The 19,897-nt window shown below is 44.6% G+C and overlaps 2 protein-coding genes across 4 annotated transcripts in view; one reads left to right on the top strand and one right to left on the bottom strand.

The window, feature by feature from the left end:
• SLC9A7 (solute carrier family 9 member A7) overlaps nt 1-19,897 on the top strand; it is a 171,656-nt gene that overhangs the window by 145,677 nt on the left and 6,082 nt on the right. For all 3 annotated transcript variants that reach the window (XM_055437916.2, XM_088834144.1, XM_088834143.1), the window contains 2 exons: nt 9,712-9,794; nt 15,822-15,927. In XM_055437916.2, the coding sequence (XP_055293891.1) occupies nt 9,712-9,794; nt 15,822-15,927 (189 nt within the window). The remainder of the gene's footprint in view (nt 1-9,711; nt 9,795-15,821; nt 15,928-19,897) is intronic.
• CHST7 (carbohydrate sulfotransferase 7) overlaps nt 1-19,897 on the bottom strand; it is an 85,900-nt gene that overhangs the window by 27,178 nt on the left and 38,825 nt on the right. The window lies entirely within an intron of this gene.

The raw sequence follows: 19,897 nt of genomic DNA on the forward strand, positions 1-19,897 counted from the left end.
CATTGACAATTGGCTCATGGTAGCTTGTTCTGGGAAGGAGAAGGATGGGATCGATTTTCCAGCCCAGGGAGCATGAGCTAGAGAGAAGGGATGCTGGGTGACAGCTGGTCCCCCTGTTCCTCCAGGGTCTGGCAGCTTCCATGGTCCCACAGTAGCAGAGCAGCAGCCTTCAGCCCCATAGGCAGTGAAGTTTGCAGCAAGACTAACAGTTAAGGCTTGGGTGGGGCAGTGACGGCAGTGACAGCCTGGAGCAGAGTGCCGAGGAGGGAGGCTATAGAAGCAGTGAAGGCAAGAGCCCTGTGTCTCATCTCATGTGATATCAGGGAAGAGTTCCTGCTGGCTGCAGAGAATCCTGATGGAGACTGTGCTGGGGGAGGGGGGAGAGGCGTAGGCTGGCCATTGGTTTTGACATCGACTCCAGTTACTCTTGCAGCATCATGAGGTGCCCCAGACATGGGAAAGTGGACAACAGTTTCTCATCTACATGCGTTGTCTAGGTCAGGAATTTGCAAAGGGCATAGTGGGGGCAGCGGGTGTGCTCCATGAAAAAAGCTGGGGTCAGTCAACAGCTGGGGGCTAGGATCTTCTAAAGGCTCGTTCGCTCTTGCGTCTGGTACCTGGGCTGGAGGACACAGACTAGGACTGGTGAGCAGGATGCCTCTGATGGCTTCTCCTTGGCCTCAGTGTGTGGGACTTCTTACCTGATGGTTCTGGCTTCCAAAAGCCTACATCCCAGCAAGTGAGGTGGAAGCTTTGTGGCTTTTTGTGGCCTAACCTTGGGAGTCATACATCACTTCCAGGACTTTCTCTTGGTTATGAGTTGCTCAGGCCAGCCCAGATTCAGCGGAAGAGATAGAGACCATCCACTCTGGACGGAACAAGCATCTGTGAAGCAGCAGCCATGTTCTAAAGCTGGAGGAAGTTACCCAGCAACACTGCCCCCCTGCCTTTCATTGAACATTTTGGAAGAGTACCCTGTGGTTAAAGGTCCCATGGGACACGGGAGTGTATGCTTTGGATATGGGAGTGGGAACTAATGGTTTGAAATTCCAGAGGCCAAGTCAATGGCAGCAGGCACCTGGGTGGTGCCAGATGCAAGAGAGGCAATGTGTCTGGAGGTGCGTGCTCAGCGAAGTAGAGACTGAGTATCACCCCTGTTGTAGGCCTGGTGGGGTGATTCTGCCTCCAGGTTTTGCCCCTTTCCCAGGCCAGCATTTCCTGGGCAGGCATGGTGGGGGAAAGGGAAGTTATGATAGGAGCAGAAATTTGCTTCCAAAATGTTTTTCTTTGGCCTGGGGAATGAAGAACTATTTTGATCAGTGTTGAATACCCAGTGCTGAGTACAGTGCCTGGCCCATGGGGGCCTTGATTGGTATTTTATGGGAAGATGTGGGAGCAAGAGTGGCACAGGGTGTGGGAAGCTCCATTGACCATGTCCATGTATCATATGCAAAGCCATATCAAGTGTTTCTTTTTCTTCCAGTCAGCTTTGAATCACACTCACCATTGCAGTTAATCCCAAACCCAGTTTGTATGTCTTTGATTGCCTAGGATCTTCTAAGTGAATCCAGCAACAACATCAGATTTTAACAAGTCTCACAAAATGTGGTGCTGTGTTGGGCCCAGGGGTGCCACCACAGCTTTCTCTGAGGTCTTTCTATTTGAGGGTGGTCTTTCTATTTGAGGGTGGTCACAGCCTGATGGTTGAGGCCCCATAAGGGACCTCTGTAAGTTCTAGGCATTTTGGGATGAACTTTCAGTGAGCTTCATTGGAGATTTGGTGCCCACTTTAATGATGCTCCAGGAGACCTTTGTGACTGTTAGAATCGGCCATTGTGCCACTTGGGAACGTGTGGTTTCAATGAGAAGTTCCTTTGGAAAAGTTGCTATTTGACTAGAGCTTTAAGTCCCTGGTGGTTCAGATGGTAAAGAATCTCCCTGCAATGCAGGAGACGGGGGTTCAATACCTGGGTCAGGAAGATCCCCTGGAGGAGGGCATGGTGACCCACTCCAATATTCTTGTCTGGGAAATCCCATGGACAGAGGAGCCTGGCAGGCTATAGTCTATAGGGTCACAAAGAGTTGGACACAACTGAGCAACTAATGCTTTCACTTTCACTTTAAGGACTTTAGAAAGTAGGAGTTCAGGAACTGTGCCTCTTGCAGCTAACTTGGAATCTAATAGTTTGAATATCTCCAGACTTAGATCTAAGGAAAGCTGGGTGAAATCCTTAATGGACATCCTCATTTCACTGAAAGGAAAATAATGGCTGTGGTAGGATACACCACAGCCTGCCTAGACCTGTGGCTAGTCAAGATTAATTTTGTGAGAAAAGCAGGTCACTACCAGCTAGATAGCCAGGGCTTGGGTCAATTTCATCTTGACAGTTCCAAACCAGTCAACACCCTTACCACCCCCCCACCCCAAATCCTTTTGCTGTTTTCAATTGCTCCTACCTCTGGACTTAAGCATCTGTCAAAGGAAATACGTGAAGTGGTTTGATTGGTTCCATGTAGCTGAACTTACTGTATCTCTCAGAGACACTGGGCTTGTAGCTAGACTTACTAACAGACTTGCTATGGAAATGTTTAAAAAGCAGTGCATCCTAAGTGCATTTAGTCCATGTGGTGATAGCTAAGGTAGCACCCCCAACCCCGGGCAGGGTGAGCTGGGAAGCCATCCTTTGGGCCAGTTTTGACCACACATGTGACAGTCACTTCTGCTGCACTCCCAGTGGTGCCCCTTCAGCTCGCCCTAGTCAGGAGCTCTGTCACACCTTCCCTTTAACTGGCCGCCTTCTAAGCCTCATACATATTATGCAGAAGGCCCTCAAAGGCAGGTCTGTTGGCATTTTGAGTCTTTCTGTCAGATGGGGGAGGGGAAAGGTGAACTTCAAGCTTGGTTTTTCAGGTCACCTTCTGAAAAATGACTCATGCCCTCAAGCAGAAAGGGCCTCATTTCTCCACGTCCTCCCGGCCTGACTTTCTTGCTCCAATAAGCCGTTAACAATAGGGCTGGGAGCACTCAGTGGTCATGAGAAACCAGTAAAACAGAGAAGTAAATGGGCTTCTCATTTTTGGGTGAAACCCTGGTTTCTCGCAGCTTCCCCTGAACTGGATCCAGGTCACATGCTCAGTGTTGTCATGAAACTGAAATCAGAGATGGGGAAAGTCCAGATGTTTGTTCCCCATTAGAAAAGAAAGGGCACGTCTCTTTACCTCATTTCTAAATGATCTTGATAAATGAACAAACATGCAAGAAAAAAGTGCTATTTGATGGGAAAGCACTTTTTATAAGGAGCACCATTTTCCTCACCAGTGCTAGAAGCCTGAGGTTATAAACAGAGTCATGGCTACAGAACCACAGAATATTAGCTCATGTGGGCGAAGGAAGGGAGCTCTTGGCCAGAACTTTTGGCTCTGGGTGAGGGAAGCATAAGAATATTGTGGATAGACTTCAGCTTCATGTCCCTGGCAAGTTTGACTCATTAGAACAAAACAAAACAAAAAACTCTGTTGCCTTGTTTCTCCGGAGGTCTTGGTGACTTTGCAACCAAAACAAAAACAAGCCCAGCTGGAGGCAAGCTGCCTGGGCCTGGGGGTGGCCTCCCAACCCATTCAAGAGGGGATGTTTCATGCCAGACACAGCTGAGATTTATGTTGGCTGGACAGGCAGACACATCATTCATTTCCTTCCCCGAGTTTACAGAAGCATGCTCATTGATGCGGCTGATGTGGAGTAGCTCGGAGCACGAATCTGAATGTATCCTGTCTCTGTCATCTCCGCAGGACAAGGTCACAAGCAGGATATTAGTGGAATGTGGAGGAAGAGAAACTGCTATGTTTGTGGTGCCTGTGTGTGTGTGTGACTAAAAACTGCAAAAACTCAGCTGTTGCACTGACATACACCTTTCTGGGCAAGTTGGATTTATTTGTTTCTGGGTCCTTCCCCCAGCTTCCTTCCAGGCTGAAATCTGATAGCCAGGCCCTTACATCTTTCACTTCAAAACAGTTGCTCAAGTGCCTTTGCTCAGATTACTATTCTCTGACCCCTTTCCCCATGACGCTTTTTTTTTTGATTGCCTCCCATCGTGGCCCCCGGTTTCCCTTTCTTTTTTTTCTTAGAAGTTCAGACTTGATTTATTCATTCATTTGACACATATTTATTGAGCATCTGTTATATTTCAGACATTCTTTCAGGCTCTGGGAGTACATCTGCAAACAAGACAGATGAATCGTTCTCCTTAAGGGCTTGGTGACAGTGTGATGAAGGATGAGGGTAGAGAGTGGCAGAAGTGAGATCATAGAGGGCCTTGTCTGCTTCTCCACAAGGTACCACAGGCCTCTCCCTATTGTTCCGAGTGTACCCATGGACGGCAACCTGGGCATCACCAGAGAACTTATTAGAAATGCAGACTTTCAGGCCACATCTAGACCCACAGAATCAGAATCTTCATTTTAGCAGAGGGCCCAGGAAGTTTGTGTGCAGTTTACAGTTTGAGACGCCCTGGTGGAGGCAGTGTAGAGCGCTTTGTTGTTCAGTCACTCAGTCGTGTCTGACTCTTCCACCCCATGAACTGCAGCACGCCAGGCTTCCCTGTCCTTCACTGTCTCCCGGAGTTTGCTCAGACTCATGTCCCTTGAGTTGATGATGCCATCCAACCATTTCATCCTCTGTCATCCCCTCCTCCTCCTGCCCTCGGTCGTAACCATCATCAGGGTCTTTTCCAATGAGTTGGCGCTTCATATCATGTGGCCAAAGTTGAGCACTCAATTCCTTGTTTTTAAACCCTTTGTTACCCCTTCTGAGAAATCTTGGCCCCCATCATCATCAACTATGTTCTCTTTAGCTTTGCATTAGTGTGCTGTCACTGCTACAGCAAATTACCACAAACTCAGTGGTTTAAAACAACACAGTCTTGGTGAGTCAGAAGTCTGGTCAGCTCTACTGGCTTCCCTCTTTTAGGTTTCTCAATGCCAAAATCAAGGTGTCTGTGGGGTTGGGCTATGCAGGGGAGAAGCCATCACCAGTCTCATTCAGGTTGCTGGTAGAATTCACTTCCACGTACTTGTAGGACTGAGGTCCTGTTTCCTTGCTGGCCATTGGCTGGGAATCAAAGTCAGCTCGTAGAAGTACCCACATTTCCTGACTCTTGGCCTCTCCACCTTCAAAGCCAGCACCAGCAGGGCAAGCCCCTGTCATGCTCTGAACTTCTCCTGCCTCTTCCCTCACATCTCTCTCACTCTCTTGCCCCACCTCCCCCACTTATCAAGGTCCATGTGTTTATACTGGGCCCACCTGGAAAACCTTAAGTCCATCCACAAAGACCCTTTTGCCAAGTAACGTTAACACACTCAGGCTCCCGGGATTAGGATGTAGAAATCTTTGAGGGGAAGGGCAGTATTCTACCACCTCTCTGGAAAAAAAAATAAACTCTTCTTACTATAGTGACCTTAACATAAAAATATATACTTTAACCATAAGAATGCAATGAAGTATAACTCTGCCCAGAAATCATTATTCATTAGTTCTAGAAAAGCTGTTTCATAATAGGACCTTTGGCCACTGCCCAGGTCTTTAACCTGCTTTCTTTTTCTTCACCACATACACATAGGTCTGTTTGTCTCCTCCTCTGGAAGTGTGGCCGCTTCTCAAGTGGCCGCTGTGGGGTCTCATTCCTCTTTGTGTTTGGCAGCACTCAGCGTGGTGCCTGGCACACAGTAGGTGCTTAATGAATAAAGGAGAAAAGCCACTCATAGTTTTATGCTCAGAAATTTGGTGATAAGCAGAGCTGGTGGTATTTGTTTGCTGGTGGGAATGGAGGTTTTGAGGAGGGTGTGGTGCGAGAGCAAGTCCCTGTATATTTTAGGATCACCTGCACCCATACCAGCTCTGGCTCAGAGCCTGCAGCAAGGGCTCACCAGTTTGTCCATGGTCACCACCCAAATCTTGCTGGGAAACAGTTGTTGGCTATCTTCTGGGTCAACTTAAATCAGTCCTGTTCCACACAGATCCTCCCTGATTTCCCCAGAGGCTTTGGGGAAGAATCCAAATTCTTCCTGTCCAGTCACCCTGCTTATTTAACTTATATGCAGAATACATCATGAGAAATACTGGGCTGGAAGAAGCACAAGCCGGAATCAATATTGCCGGGAGAAATATCAATAACCTCAGATATGCAGATGACACCACCCTTATGGCAGAAAGTAAAGAGGAACTAAAAAGCCTCTTGATGAAAATGAAAGAGGAGAGTGAAAAAGTTGGCTTAAAGCTCAGCATTCAGAAAACTAAGATCATGGCATCTGGTCCCATCACTTCATGGGAAATAGATGGGGAAACAGTGGAAACAGTGACAGACTTTATTTTGGGGGGGGCTCCAAAATCACTGCTGATGGTGACTGCAGCCATGAAATTAAAAGACGCTTACTCCTTGGAAGGAAAGTTATGACCAACCTAGACAGCATATTAAAAAGCAGAGATATTACTTTGTCCACAAAGGTCTGTCTGGTCAAGGCTATGGTTTTTCCAGTGGTCATGTATGGATGTGAGAGTTGGACTGTGAAGAAAGCTGAGTGCCAAAGAATTGATGCTTTTGAACTGTGGTGTTGGAGAAGACTCTTGAGAGTCCCTTGGACTTCAAGGAGATCCAACCTGTCCATCCTAAAGGAGATCTGTCCTGAGTGTTCATTGGAAGGACTGACGGTAAAGCTGAAACTCCAATACTTTGGCTACCTCATGCGAAGAGTTGACTCATTGGAAAAGACCCTAATGCTGGGAGGGATTGGGGGCAGGAAGAGAAGGGGACGACAGAGGATGAGATGGCTGGATGGCATCACTGACTTGATGCACATGGGTTTGGGTAGACTCCGGGAGTTGGTGATGGACAGGGAGGCCTGGTGTGCTGTGATTCATGGGGTTGCAAAGAGTCAGACACGACTGAGCGACTGAACTGAAGTGAACTGATAACCATGCTTCTGGCCCCTTCTCTTGGAATGAGAGGTGTTTAACACCCCTGTTGCAGACTGCACCTTTTATTTGCCCTGAATTTGTAACCTTTCAGGGTTGATTCTTAGTGTCTTACATTTCTGAAGTCACTATCTTATTTGTGGACTGCAGGCATATCTCTTTGTAGGCCGAGGAAAAATTTGCTTAATTTGCCTTCAGAAAGAAACCTTTCCCTTGCTTTGCTCATTTTCATTGTCCCTCTTGGGGCTTACTTATATAAGTCAGTCTCCTGTAGCTTCCTTGAGGTGAGATGGCAAGAACTTAAGTGTTACAGGTGATGAGAATGCATTGTGGTTTGACAGTGCAGAGGTTAGGATAACAGAATAGGGATTTTCCATTTTTATTGTTGTTTTAGTGGGAGAGCAAACAAAACTGACTTTCAGGAACTTACCTTATACCTGATGGTATATAGCATCCTTCCGGAAGATATTTATCATCTTGCTAGATTTGTCTTTAGTAAGATTCTGCAGCCAGAACCAAGAACTTAGAGCTTGTCACTTGATAAATAAGCATTTAATTTCTTTGTAAAACAGTCATCTCTCAAAATGGTCATCTACCACTTTTCCACTTAGTCATGTGGTATTATGAGATCTCCCTAGAGTTGTTATTGGACCAGCAATTAGTTAGCTGAAGAAATGATCATTATCTGCAAATGGAGACATTCTGTGCCCCCTTTCCCCCGCATAATTTATTAAAATGTGAAATAAAATTGGTCTCTAGGGTCTCTCTTTTTTGTTTCCTCATCCACAGACGGGCCCATTTAACTGAACCAGTTCCATATTGGTTATTGTGTTAAGTCACTTCAGTTGTGTCCGACTCTTTGTGAACCTATTGACTGTAGCCCACCAGGCTCCTCTGTCCATGGGATTCTCTAGCCAAGAATATTGGAGTGGGTTGCCATGCCCTTCTCCAGATATAGGTTATTAAACATTCCTCAAATATCATGGGGGACTCTGTTTTAAAAGTCATCTTGGCCGTTGAAAACTTTAGGAATGTAAATAGTACTTGCTAACTTCTCTGCCTCTACTTGTGTATATCTTACCTTCTCATAAAATTTTAGCTTGTCCTTGGCATCTGTTACTACAAATAGAATTTACACCCACTGAGATTTAGAACTGTTGATACATACTTGAAATTGTGACTCAACTTGTATTTGGTTGTTGTCCATTGACCCTCACTTGTAGAGCTGCCTCCCCCTAGAACAGTCAAGAGGAAGATGATAAAGATGGCTACGTTTCACAAGCAGCCTGTACTTTCTAGAGCTTGTCATCCAGCAACATGGAACCCCAGGAGTGCCCTCAGATTTCTGTCATCAGTCCACTTTTTAATATGAATTGTGCTGCTTATAATACTTGCACAGAACAGGTTTCCTAAACCTTGAATGAATGTTTGATTTTTGCCAGTTCTTTTGAAAATGAAATGATGAGGATGATTGAGTTGGAAAGACATGAGAAGAATAGTAAAGGAAGGTACTACTTGTGGGCAGAGAAAATCACAGAGATGTTGGTTCTGGCTCCCTTTGCCCTGCCCATCACCTTTGCCTTCCTAAAGCTGGTAGGACAAGTTACTGACTGCTTGGAACACAATGCAGTTGCCTGGCTGGGTAAGGACCACCAAGAACCCTTGATTGGTTTGTTAGGAAACTCAACTGTGTGATTTCTCTAGGCCAGCTTGGCGGGGTGAGGATCCTGAAAAGTTGGTTTTACAGATTCTTTCTTTAGTATTCTCTAAAAATTAATTTTGACTTGTTAGGATCTAGACTACTTTAGGGTAATTAATCTGCCAAAAGGCACTCCAAGGAAAATTACTCAGAAATTGTGTGCTACATTGAGTTGATCTAACCCCCAGACATAACCAAGCCTTTTTCTTTGGGGATTGATTGGTCTACCTTTGGATTTATTCAGTTTCTTTTAACACATTATTGACTGGGGGATTTTTGCAGAAACTAATATCTATAATGTCTATAATCACACATCTCTGATCAACAATGTGTTAAAATATTACTTCCCTGCCGGTGCCAGCCGGCAAAGAAACAGGTCCGGACCGCAACGATGTAGAAGCCTGAGAAAAGAATTAAGGAGTAAAGAATGGGGTCGAGAGGACTGAATGCTCGTGAGGCAAATCAGTGACTTTATTGAAAAGGGCCAGGGTTTTTATACAAAGTGAGACAGGGAACAGGGTACATAAAAATACCAAGTCATTTACCAGGTTAGTTACTGCATCTATAGAAGATTACAAAGGCTTGTTTGCTTTCTAAGACAAGCTTGGCATTTAGACTAATGCTCACGAGATAAGAAAAACTAGTCTGCAGGCTATAAAGATTAGGGAGTACATTCTTAATCTATTTTAAGAGATAAGGAAAATATACCTACATAAATCTGGGGGAAAAAACAAGAAACCTAGCAAAGGATTATTTGCTCTGTTTTTCTCAAGGAAGAACAAATAAGGCCTGGTAAACATTTTATGACTCTCTTAAGGGGTGGCAGGACAGGGAACAGCACTTACAAGGCATTCCCAGGGCCAACATTTGGGGCCTTGTTCAGGCCGGCTCCCCGCACTTCCTGATATATCTTTGAAATTTTGATGATACAGGAGGTTTTACTCTGAGCTCAAATCTCTAAAGACTGTGGTTAAAAGGGAAGCTTTCCTCCCTTATATCAACCCCCTTTCTGCAACTAAATATCTGTCTTCTTGTTTGTTCCTAGGATGGTTCAGATTCTGCCAGAGGAAACCGAACAAAGCAGGAGAGTGCGTGGCTATTCAGGCTGTGGTACAGCTTTGACCACAAGTATCCTTTTTAAGGGGATTCCCTGTATTTGTGAAACACTGATGATGAAATTCTCTTGTTGGGTTGTTAGTGTGACTTCTGATGAGTAAGGAAAGATGTGTGCTTGTTACAGATGCACCCAGTCCTCTCTTGGGACACATGCAATGGTCATTCAGTCACGGGTTGTCATAATGAGCATCTCTCTAGCCAAGAGGAATGTGCACATCATTAGGGTAGCCAGCCCATAGCCTGGTAGACTCACGTGACTTTTCAGAGCTTTGCGTCCAAGGGAAATATGCCTATGTAGGTAAATTAGTTAAAATTACACTTGAATCATGCTGTGGTCAAGAATGGAAGTGGAGATTGGCCAGTTAATTCATGTGGGAAGGGTTATTCCTATTGGCTGAACCAAATCTGGCCAAGTCTGATCCTGCCTTCATTGGACTACATGCAGGGCAGATTCTATTCTAGTAGATTATCTTGGCCCCAGGTGAGAATTAAAAACCAAAAAGTTACACCTTCATGGTTTCTTAAATTGACATAGTGATCAAAGGGGTAGGTAGCTTATATATGGTCTTTGCAGATTTTGAAAATGTTTAAAATTTTGTATTGACATAAAGGATATATATATTAAAGTACACATATCATAAGTGCTCAGTGAGATTACAAAATAGGTACACTCATCTATTACCAAACAGGTCACAAAACACAAAATTACCAGTTCCTCTCATGCCATTGGGACTTCCCTGTGGCTCAGTGGTAAAGAACTTGCCTGTCAATGCAGGAGATGTGGGTTAGATCCCTGGGTGGGGAAGATCCCCAGGAGAAGGAAAGGGCAAACCACTCCAGTATTCTTGCCTGGAAAATCCCATGGATAGAGGAGCCTGGTAGGCTCCTGGCAGTCCATGGGGTCACAAAGAGTCGGACACAACTTAGCGACTAAACAACAACAGCAATGGCAAATCCACAGCTCACATCATACTTGGTGGTGAAAAGCTGAAAGCTTTTCCTCTCAGATCTGGAACAAGGCAAGGGTATGTACTCTTGCCACATCTATTCAATACAGTACTGGTAATTCTAACCAGAGCAGTTAAGCAAGAAAAATAAATAAAATGTATACAAATCAGGAAGGAAGAAGTAAAATTGTCTCTGCAGATGACATGATCTCATATATAGAAAACTGTAAAGATTCTATTAAGAAACTGTTCAAAGTTTTTTAAAGTAAATCATTAAAGTTGCAGGAGATATTATCAGCATACAAAGAGCAATTGCATTTATATATACTAATAATGAACTATCCAAAAAAGAAATTAAGAAAACAATTCCATTACAGTAGCATCAAAAACAGTAAAATGCTTAGCAATAAATTTAACCAAGGAGGTGAAGATCTATATACTGAAAATTAAAGAACATTGATCAATTGAAGAAGACACAAGTAAATGGAAAGGTGCCTGTGTTCATAAATTGGAAGAATTAATATTGTTAAAATGTCTGTACTACCCTCAACATTCAGAAAACTAAGATCATGGCATCTGGTCCCTTCATTTCATGGGAAATAGATGGAGAAACAGTGGAAACAGTGTCAGGCTTTATTTTTTTGGGCTCCAAAATCACTGCAGATGCTGATTGCAGCCATGAAATTAAAAGACACTTACTCCTTGGAAGGAAAGTTATGGCCAACCTAGATAGCATGTTAAAAAGCAGAGACATTACTTTGCCAACCAAGGTCCGTCTAGTCAAGGCTGTGGTTTTTCCAGTGGTCATGTATGGATGTGAGAGTTGAACTGTGAAGAAAGCTGATCGCTGAAGAATTGATGCTTTTGAACGGTGGTGCTGGAGAAGACTCTTGAGAGTCCCTTGGACTGCAAGGAGATCCAACCAGTCCATTCTAAAGGAGATCAATCCTGGGTGTTCATTGGAAGGACTGATGCTAAAGCTGAAACTCCAATACTTTGGCCAACTCATGCGAAGAGTTGACTCGCTGGAAAGGACTCTGATGCTGGGAGGGATTGGGGGCAGGAGGAGAAAGGGACGACAGAGAATGAGATGGCTGGATGGCATCACCGACTCGATGGACATGAGTTTGAGTGAACCCCGGGAGTTGGTGATGGACAGGGAGGCCTGGCGTGCTGTGATTCATGGGGTCGCAAAGAGTCGGACACGACTGAGCGACTGAACTGACTGACTGACCCAAAGCAACCTCAGGTTCAGTACAATCTTTGTCAAAACTCTGATGGCATTTTTCATAGGAAAATCATCCTAAAATTTGTACGGAACCACAGAAGACACTGAATAGCTAAAGCAATTTTGAGGGAAAAGGACAAAGCTGGAGGCATCACACTTCCTGATCTCAAATTACATTACAAAGGCAAAGTAATAAAAAAATATGGCAGTGACATAAAAATAGACACACAGATCAAGGGAACAGAATAAGAAGCCCAGAAATAAACCCTTGTAAGGACCTGGTGGCTCAGAGGTTAAAGCTTCTGCCTCCAATGCGGGAGACCTGGGTTCGATCCCTGGGTCAGGAAGATCCCCTGGAGAAGGAAACGGTAACCCACTCCAGTATTCTTCCCTGGAGAATCCCATGGACGGAGAAGCCTGGTAGGCTACAGTCCACGGGGTCGCATAGAGTCGGACACGACTGAGCGACGAAACGGAACGGAACGGAAACGGAAGGACAACAAGGCAAGGATACACAATGGGAATAGGGCAGTCTCTTCCATAAATGGTGATGGGAAAACTGGATATCCACCATGTGAAAGAATGAACCTGGACTTCATCTTATACAACTCACAAAAATCAACTTAAAATGATTAAAAGACTTAAATGTTAATCCATAAAACTCCTAGATGAAGACAAAGGGGAAAAGCTCCTTGACATTGATCTTGTCACTGATTTTTTTTTTGTCTTTGACCTCAAAAGCACAGGCAACAAACCAAAAATAAATGTGGACTACATAAAACTAAAAAATATCTGCACAAGAAGGGAAACCATCAACAAAATGAAAGTTCTAGGATGAAAAAAATTTTTTTTCTGAGCTCAGAATTCTACACCCAAACTATTAATCAAAAATAAAAAAGAATGGTGGCTTTCAAACATGCAAGAATTCAGAAAGTTTAGCACCATGAAGCCTCTGGGAGAAGGGGGAAAAGTAACATAAGGATTAAACAAAAACAAAATACAACTAAGAGGACACCATTGAAGAAGCAGTGATTTGTTATAACCCAGAGGAAATAAAATCAAAAAGAAATTTTAAAAGATTTTGTTTTTTTGCAGGACACTCAAATTATCTCTTCTGACAGAGTTTAAATGACATTGTATTACATTTACTTTGATAGTGTCCCAACCACTCTGCTTGGTTATAATGAATAATATTCATAAATTGCATTATTATAAGTGCTACTTATTGGTCATTAACATTAGGTTCAATCCATCGACAAAGCAGAGATTTGCTTATTAGTTACAGATTGCAAATGTTAAATATCTAAAGTATAAAATTAATTATAATAAAAATTAGGGAAATAAATTGAAAAGAGGCAGAAATGTAAATGAATTAAATTTACCATCCTTCTTAAAACCTTCTGACTACAGTGCATAAATCAGGAAATAGGCAAAAAATGTATTCTGTAAAGTTGTAATGGTAAATTGCCAGAAAGACTGGGTGGGAGAGAGGTTTGGTATTTCATTTTTGCTCTTCCAACAACTTGAATATTTAAAATCTGTCTGTAGATATTTTTCCTCTTTTAAAAAAACTTGTTAGAGGGCCTTTTATGTTTGGGAAGAGGGAGCTCATCTTTGAACTGCCCGAAACAGGGAAGTGAAAGGCAGCCTCCAGCTTCTCTGGGACTCTTGTATTAGTCATTCTGCGAACCCAGCCAGTGTCAGCTTCTGAGGTGAAGACACAAAAAAACTGATAGGCCTAAAGGGGCTCCTTCTAGGAATGAGGAGAGCAGGCAGAGGGAGCTTGTTCTGTTTATAAAGAGTCCCAGCAAAGCCCACACATCTTCCTTTGGTGAGTAATTCCCAGCCAGAAGTTTACCCCAGGTTCGCCCCTCCATCTCCTCTGGTTCAGTTCAGTTCAGTTGCTCAGTCGTGCCCAACTATTTGTGACCCCATGAACTGCAGCACACCAGGCCTCCCTGTCCATCACCAACTCCCGAAGTCTACCCAAACCCATGTCCATTGAGTTGGTGATGCCATCCAACCATCTCATCCTCTGTCGTCCCCTTCTCCTCCAACCCTCAATCTTTCCCAGCATCAGGGTCTTTTCCAGTGAGTCAGCACTTTGCATCAGGTGGCCAAAGTATTGGAGTTTCAGCTTCAACATCAGTCCTTCCAATGAACATCCAGGACTGATCTCCTTTAGAATGGACTGGTTGGATCTCCTTGCAGTCCAAGGGACTCTCAAGAGTCTTCTCCAGCACCACAGTTCAAAAGCATCAATTCTTCGGCAATCAGCTTTCTTCATAGTCCAACTCTCCCATCCGTACATGACCACGGGAAAAACCATAGCCTTGACCAGACAGACCTTTGTGGACAAAATAATGTCTTTGCTTTTTAATATGCTGTCTAGGTTGGTCATAACTTTCCTTCCAAGCAGTAAGTGTCTCCTAATTTCATGGCTGCAATCACCATCTGCAGTGATTTTGGAGCCCAAAAAAATAAAGTCAGCCACTGTTTCCACTGTTTCCCCATCTATTTGCCATGAAGTGATGGGACCGGATGCCATGATCTTAGTTTTCTGAGTGTTGAGCTTCAAGCCAACTTTTTCACTCTCCTCTTTCACTTTCATCAAGAGGCTCTTTAGTTCTTTTTCACTTTCTGCCATAAGGGTGGTGTCATCTGCATATCTGAGGTTATTGATATTTCTCCTGGCAATCTTGATTCCAGCTTGTGTTTCCTCCAGCCCAGCGTTTCTCATGATGTATTCTGCATATAAGTTAAATAAGCAGGGTGTAGAGCAACATTTTCTCTCTCAACGCTGATCTGAATGAAGACAGGAAGTGCTGGTGCTCAGAGCAGTCATACTCTTGAGTATAGCTGTGACTCCCCATCTGCCTTTAAAGTCTCTTGGCCACTCCTGTATCTGGGGTGATCCTGTTGGTCTCCACCTTTTCCCATTGCTTACACTGGGGATGTCAGAAATGGTCCCACCTCCATCATAAAATGATACATGCTTCACGGTGCTTCCAACCCAGGACTATGCATTTGGCAGCACACATATCCATAGATTGGTAAACTCTGAGCCAGTCTCCACAGAACAGTTGACCTTTGTGTTAGAGCAGGGAGCTCAATCGAGGACAAGTTTTCTCCTTGGGGGACATTGGGCAATGTCAGGAGACATTTTTGTAGTCACACATGAGGGAGGGGTTGGAGGTGCTCCTGGCATCTATTGAGTAGAGGCCAGAGATGCTGCTGGTCATCCTACAATGTAGGACAGGCCCCTCAGCAAAGGTGATCTGGCCCATGCCAGTAATATCAAGGTGGAGAAACTCTTGAGAGAGTCTGGGAGAGAGGCAGCAGGTAGAGGGAAGAATAGTCCAGTATGTTAAGGTGGGAGATTGAGGTCTGAGTGACCTTCGTGAAGCCAATTTGCCTTGTCCTCTAAGTTCCTGTCCACCTCAAACATTTCCACCGTGTAACTTCTGAGCAAAGGGGACCCAGGTGCTCTAACATCTCCATTCCAGCTACACCATTTCCTGTTTCCAAAACATGAGCTCGTTGTGTGTCAAAAGCTGGAAGGCTGATCAAAATCACCATAACAAAGAAGAGAGAAAGGTATTTTAATCAAGTATACTTTTTAACTGAAAATTGGGAACTGGCAACCTGAAAGTTAACGGTTAACACTTAAGGCTGATGGGGTATAGTTTATTCTTGGATTCAGATATTTGCAGACTACAAGTACCACACTTTCTGTATTGTACTGGTAAAATGGGGGAAAGAGGGTTAGAATGCCTGATGATTTACTCCTTTGGATTTCTGAACACATTTTGTTGGGTATGTGTTTTCGTTGCAGGCAGTTTTCCTTAATTCTCTTTTTAAAAGTTACTTGAAGCCCATCCTCACGCACAGTGGCCCCCCATTAACCACCACTCTCCCAGCCTGGTGTGGCTTGCTCGCTCAATGTCTAACCAGTCCCCAGGTATATGAGGTAAGTACAGCATGGCCAAGTTGCCATGGTAATACTGCAGTTCTGCCATGGCCTTTGCTTTCAGTTGCCACCAAACATGGCAGAGAACAGCATCAATGTCTCCTTCACCTAGACAGTTGAGCCTTCCAGCTTCCCCAGCCCCTCCTCATATAAAAATGAAATTCCTGTGCCACCTCTGATAAACTGTTTTTAAATTACAAAAAAAAAAAGGGTCGGATGCCGAGAGCACCATTTCCCTTTGGTTTTGTGAAGTGATTTTTAATGTTTGTGGTGAGTTTTTAATGAAATAATGAGCCTAGATAATAATGCTAATTATCTTTTATGTTGGAAGTATACAGACCAATAGATTAAAAAGTTAGTTTTATGATTTCCCACCCCATTTTATTTAATAAATCTTTTATTTGAGTGTGGAATACTTTGCTTAGTTTGGACCTCTGTGTAAAGTGACAGCATGGGTCATTTGGATGTGTTCTGTCATCAGAAACAAAGGGCAGTGACTTGGTGTCCTGATCTCTTCTGCTGAAGAAGCTCTGACTGATCTGATTTTGTTTCACTGGGCTTCCTTGTATCTTGGCCTTCCAACTCTAGTGTCTTTTAAGCAATTTGTAAAGCCTCATTCTTTCTTAGTTTTTACAAGGGTCACTTTTCATGTCTCTGTAATAGTAAAATAACTCACCCACTATTAAAACTTTATATACATCTTATCTAATTGGAAACTTACCAGCTATTGCCTCACACCTCAGAGTAAACTCCATATACTTCCAGGAACTTAAATTGAAAGTGCTCCCCTCACCACTTCAAGATTCTGCTCAAGGTTTGCTTCCTGGGGTCATGTTTGGGCTGTGGACTCTCCACAGCCAACCCAAGATGGGGTGACTTGTTCTGCAGGCTAGAACCACCCTCCATACTGCCTCTACTGCCTGGGGCTGGGATCCTGACTAGGGTCTCACCTCCAGACATGGAGAGGCCTGCTGCTGAGAAAGTGAGAGCAGAAAGTCTTTGGAATTCTAACTGAGGAAGTCAGAGGTGACAGAGTGGGGCTGGGATGAGGGCCTCAGATGAGCCATTCTCTTGACTGTTTGACACACTGTTGGGTAGCCCTCCCCCATCACCTGTAGGACATTTTATACTTCACTGAGGTTCTTTGGGAGATATGGATGGTGTTCATTATTCCTTATTTGCACTCACTCTAAAAAAAAATTTAGGTTTGAGAGCCGCCTAGAAAACAGTGTTCTTCCACTTAATGAAAATGTGCATGTGTGGTAAGTTGCTTCAGTTGTGTCCGACTATTTGTGACCCCATGGACTGTAGCCCACCAGGCTCACCATAATCCCACCAGAATACCATGGACTCTCCAGGCAAGAATACTGGAATGGGTTGCCATACTCTCCTCCAGGGGATCTTCCTGACCCAGGGATCAAACCCATGTCTCTTTCATCTCCTGTGTTGGCAAGTGGGTTCTTTACTACTAGCGCCACCTGTGGCTATTTAAATGCACATATTCCCACAACACTCTTGCTTGCAGGTGTCTGCAGGGTTATTTCGTCCCATTTCCAGAGCAGCCCTCACTGGAAAGCTAGTTATGTAATTACCCAAACCTCAGATGAACAAAAATTTGTTGATCCTGTCATCTGGAATTAGAGGGTGTGGGATGGTTTTATCATCTGCATAGAACATTCCTTAAGCATCAATCTGGAAATCCTTCTCCACTGGGTTTTTTACTGCATCCCTGTTTCTGAGTGACTGTTCCCAGGGTACTGTTTGTCTGGGCTTGTGGGTTTCATTGTGGAATGGGTCATCATCCAGTCTTGTTTCCTCCTGTCGGTGAACTTTGACCCTGCTTCCCACTGTGAGGGGTCAGAGTGGGCCGTCCCAGGGCTCCCATTGAGGAGCTCTGTGCTGCTGAGTGGGTGGCTTGGCTCCATTTGTGGAATTCCCCACACACGCAATTGTTCTGTCTGTATTCCACTCTCTCCCCATGTGACTCCAAACCTCAAAACAGCAAAATATGTGCCAGGAGAGTCTCCTCCTGAACAGTGGGAGCTAAGGAGCCCTGGGAGAGAGATTTTGACAGAGATAAAAACATTACTTAGCACGTGGATGAATGGGAGAAATGGAGCGTTTTAAAACAGGGAACATGATGCCATCTGTTGTTTAAAAACCATCACAGAGCAGATGGGGTTTCAGGACTTTGTGAACAACTAATGGCGATGGGGAAATGGGACAGGTTAGAGTGAGTTTTAGAATTATACTTTGCCTAAATAGAGGATTTTTATTGAACTGTACATTTGTACCCTGCCTCATTCCAGTGAGGATTGGAGGCAGAAGGCAAGAGGACTCGTGTGCTTGCCTGTTAAAAGCCCTGGTTAAGTGAAGTGATGCTGTGAAGATTGGAGAACGCAACGTCATGAAGAAACAATGCAGAAAACAAGCATGTGCTTGTCACCAGTACATGCCCAGAGATGGGCCAGGATAGGAGAGGTGAGGCAGGCAGAACCTAAGGGTCTTCCCTGGGTCAGTGCGTTTAACAGGCATCTCCTATGAGGTCCTGGTGGGTTCAGTCCCTGGGTTGGGAAGATCCCCTGGAGACGGGAATGGCAACCAACTCCAGTATTCTTGTCTGGAGAATCCCATGGATGGAGGAACCTGGTGGACTATAGTCAATTGAGTCACAGAGTTGCATGCTCAGTTGTGTCCAACTCTTTGTGTCCCCGTGGACTGTAGCCTGCCAGACTCCTCTGTCCATGAAATTTTACATGCAAGAATACTGGAGTGGGTAGCCATTCCCGTCTCCAGGGGATCTTCCCAACTCAGGGATCGAACCCAGTTCTCCTGCATTGCAGGCGAATTCTTTACCTCTTAGCCACCAGGGAATCTATTGAGTCACAGAGAGTCAGACACCACTGAGCGACTAACACTTTTCACTTTCCTATGAGGTCAGCAGCTCAAGGAGGGGTGCCAGGAAGAGGAGGGAGGTCAGTACTGTTTGGTGGTTACTCACATAGATGAGGATCCCAGCCTTGAACACAGGAGTGTGACTGAACCTCTGGCTGAGTGGGGACCACGTGGCTGTCAGGCAGATTCAGCATCCTGCACCAAGGAGACCCTCTCAGGTAGAGGCCAGAGGATTTCTGATGTGCTTTGAAGGTAGGTCGGAAATAGGAAAGAAAGAATCATTTACCTGGAGCAGCTTGGAACCATGTGTTTGCCATTTAAGAAGATGTTCCCAGTATTTGATGGCCTTGCAGGGGGGATGGGAGGTTGGTGGCAGGGCAGGGAGTGCACCACCCCTCACTTTGCTTGTAAAACCATCCAGAGGGTAAAAGGTTGTATCTGACCCCATGCAGCTTCCTGACGCTCTCCCTGTAGTCTTGTAGTTTCAAGTGGCTGCCACTTGGCTAATTTAGCCTACTTTACTCAGCCTTGTCTGTTCTGTTACCACCACTGCTTAGCATGAGATGCTTGCCATTCCTGTTCCCCAATGGGGTAATTTTTCACATCCTTTTTGTGGGGAGAACCCGTCTACTGGCAGCCTAAATCCTAACTCTGTTTCCAAGCAGCCAGACAACCTCAGGCAGATCCCATGGGGTCTCTCCAGTTTTCTTCTCTGTGACCTGAGTGTGTGTGCCCTTCACAGGGAAGGGGCAGGGATCAAATGAGAGCTTCTGTGACATTTGTGACAGGCGGACAATAGATGCTCAAGAAAACGTCCCCTCCTTCTCAGTCCCTCACTTCATCTACCTGAGGGCTTCCTTCCCATTAGGATGTTTCTGTGGGGATGGGAAGGAAATCCTAATTATGGCTCATCCTCTTCCTCAATTGCTTAGTAGGACAAAGAGCAATTCATATGTAAACTAGATGGGTTTAGGGTGGTTTGTGTAGAGCAGGAGCCCACCCCAACTCCCAGAATACTTTCCCAGAAAAGAGAAGACCCAAAATCTAATTTGCAGGTACACACGAGGACCTTACC

This window comes from Moschus berezovskii, chromosome X (assembly GCF_049115385.1).
Source record: "Moschus berezovskii isolate FMDL1 chromosome X, NW_MosBer_1.0, whole genome shotgun sequence".
In the NCBI taxonomy this organism is placed as follows: Eukaryota; Metazoa; Chordata; class Mammalia; order Artiodactyla; family Moschidae; genus Moschus; species Moschus berezovskii.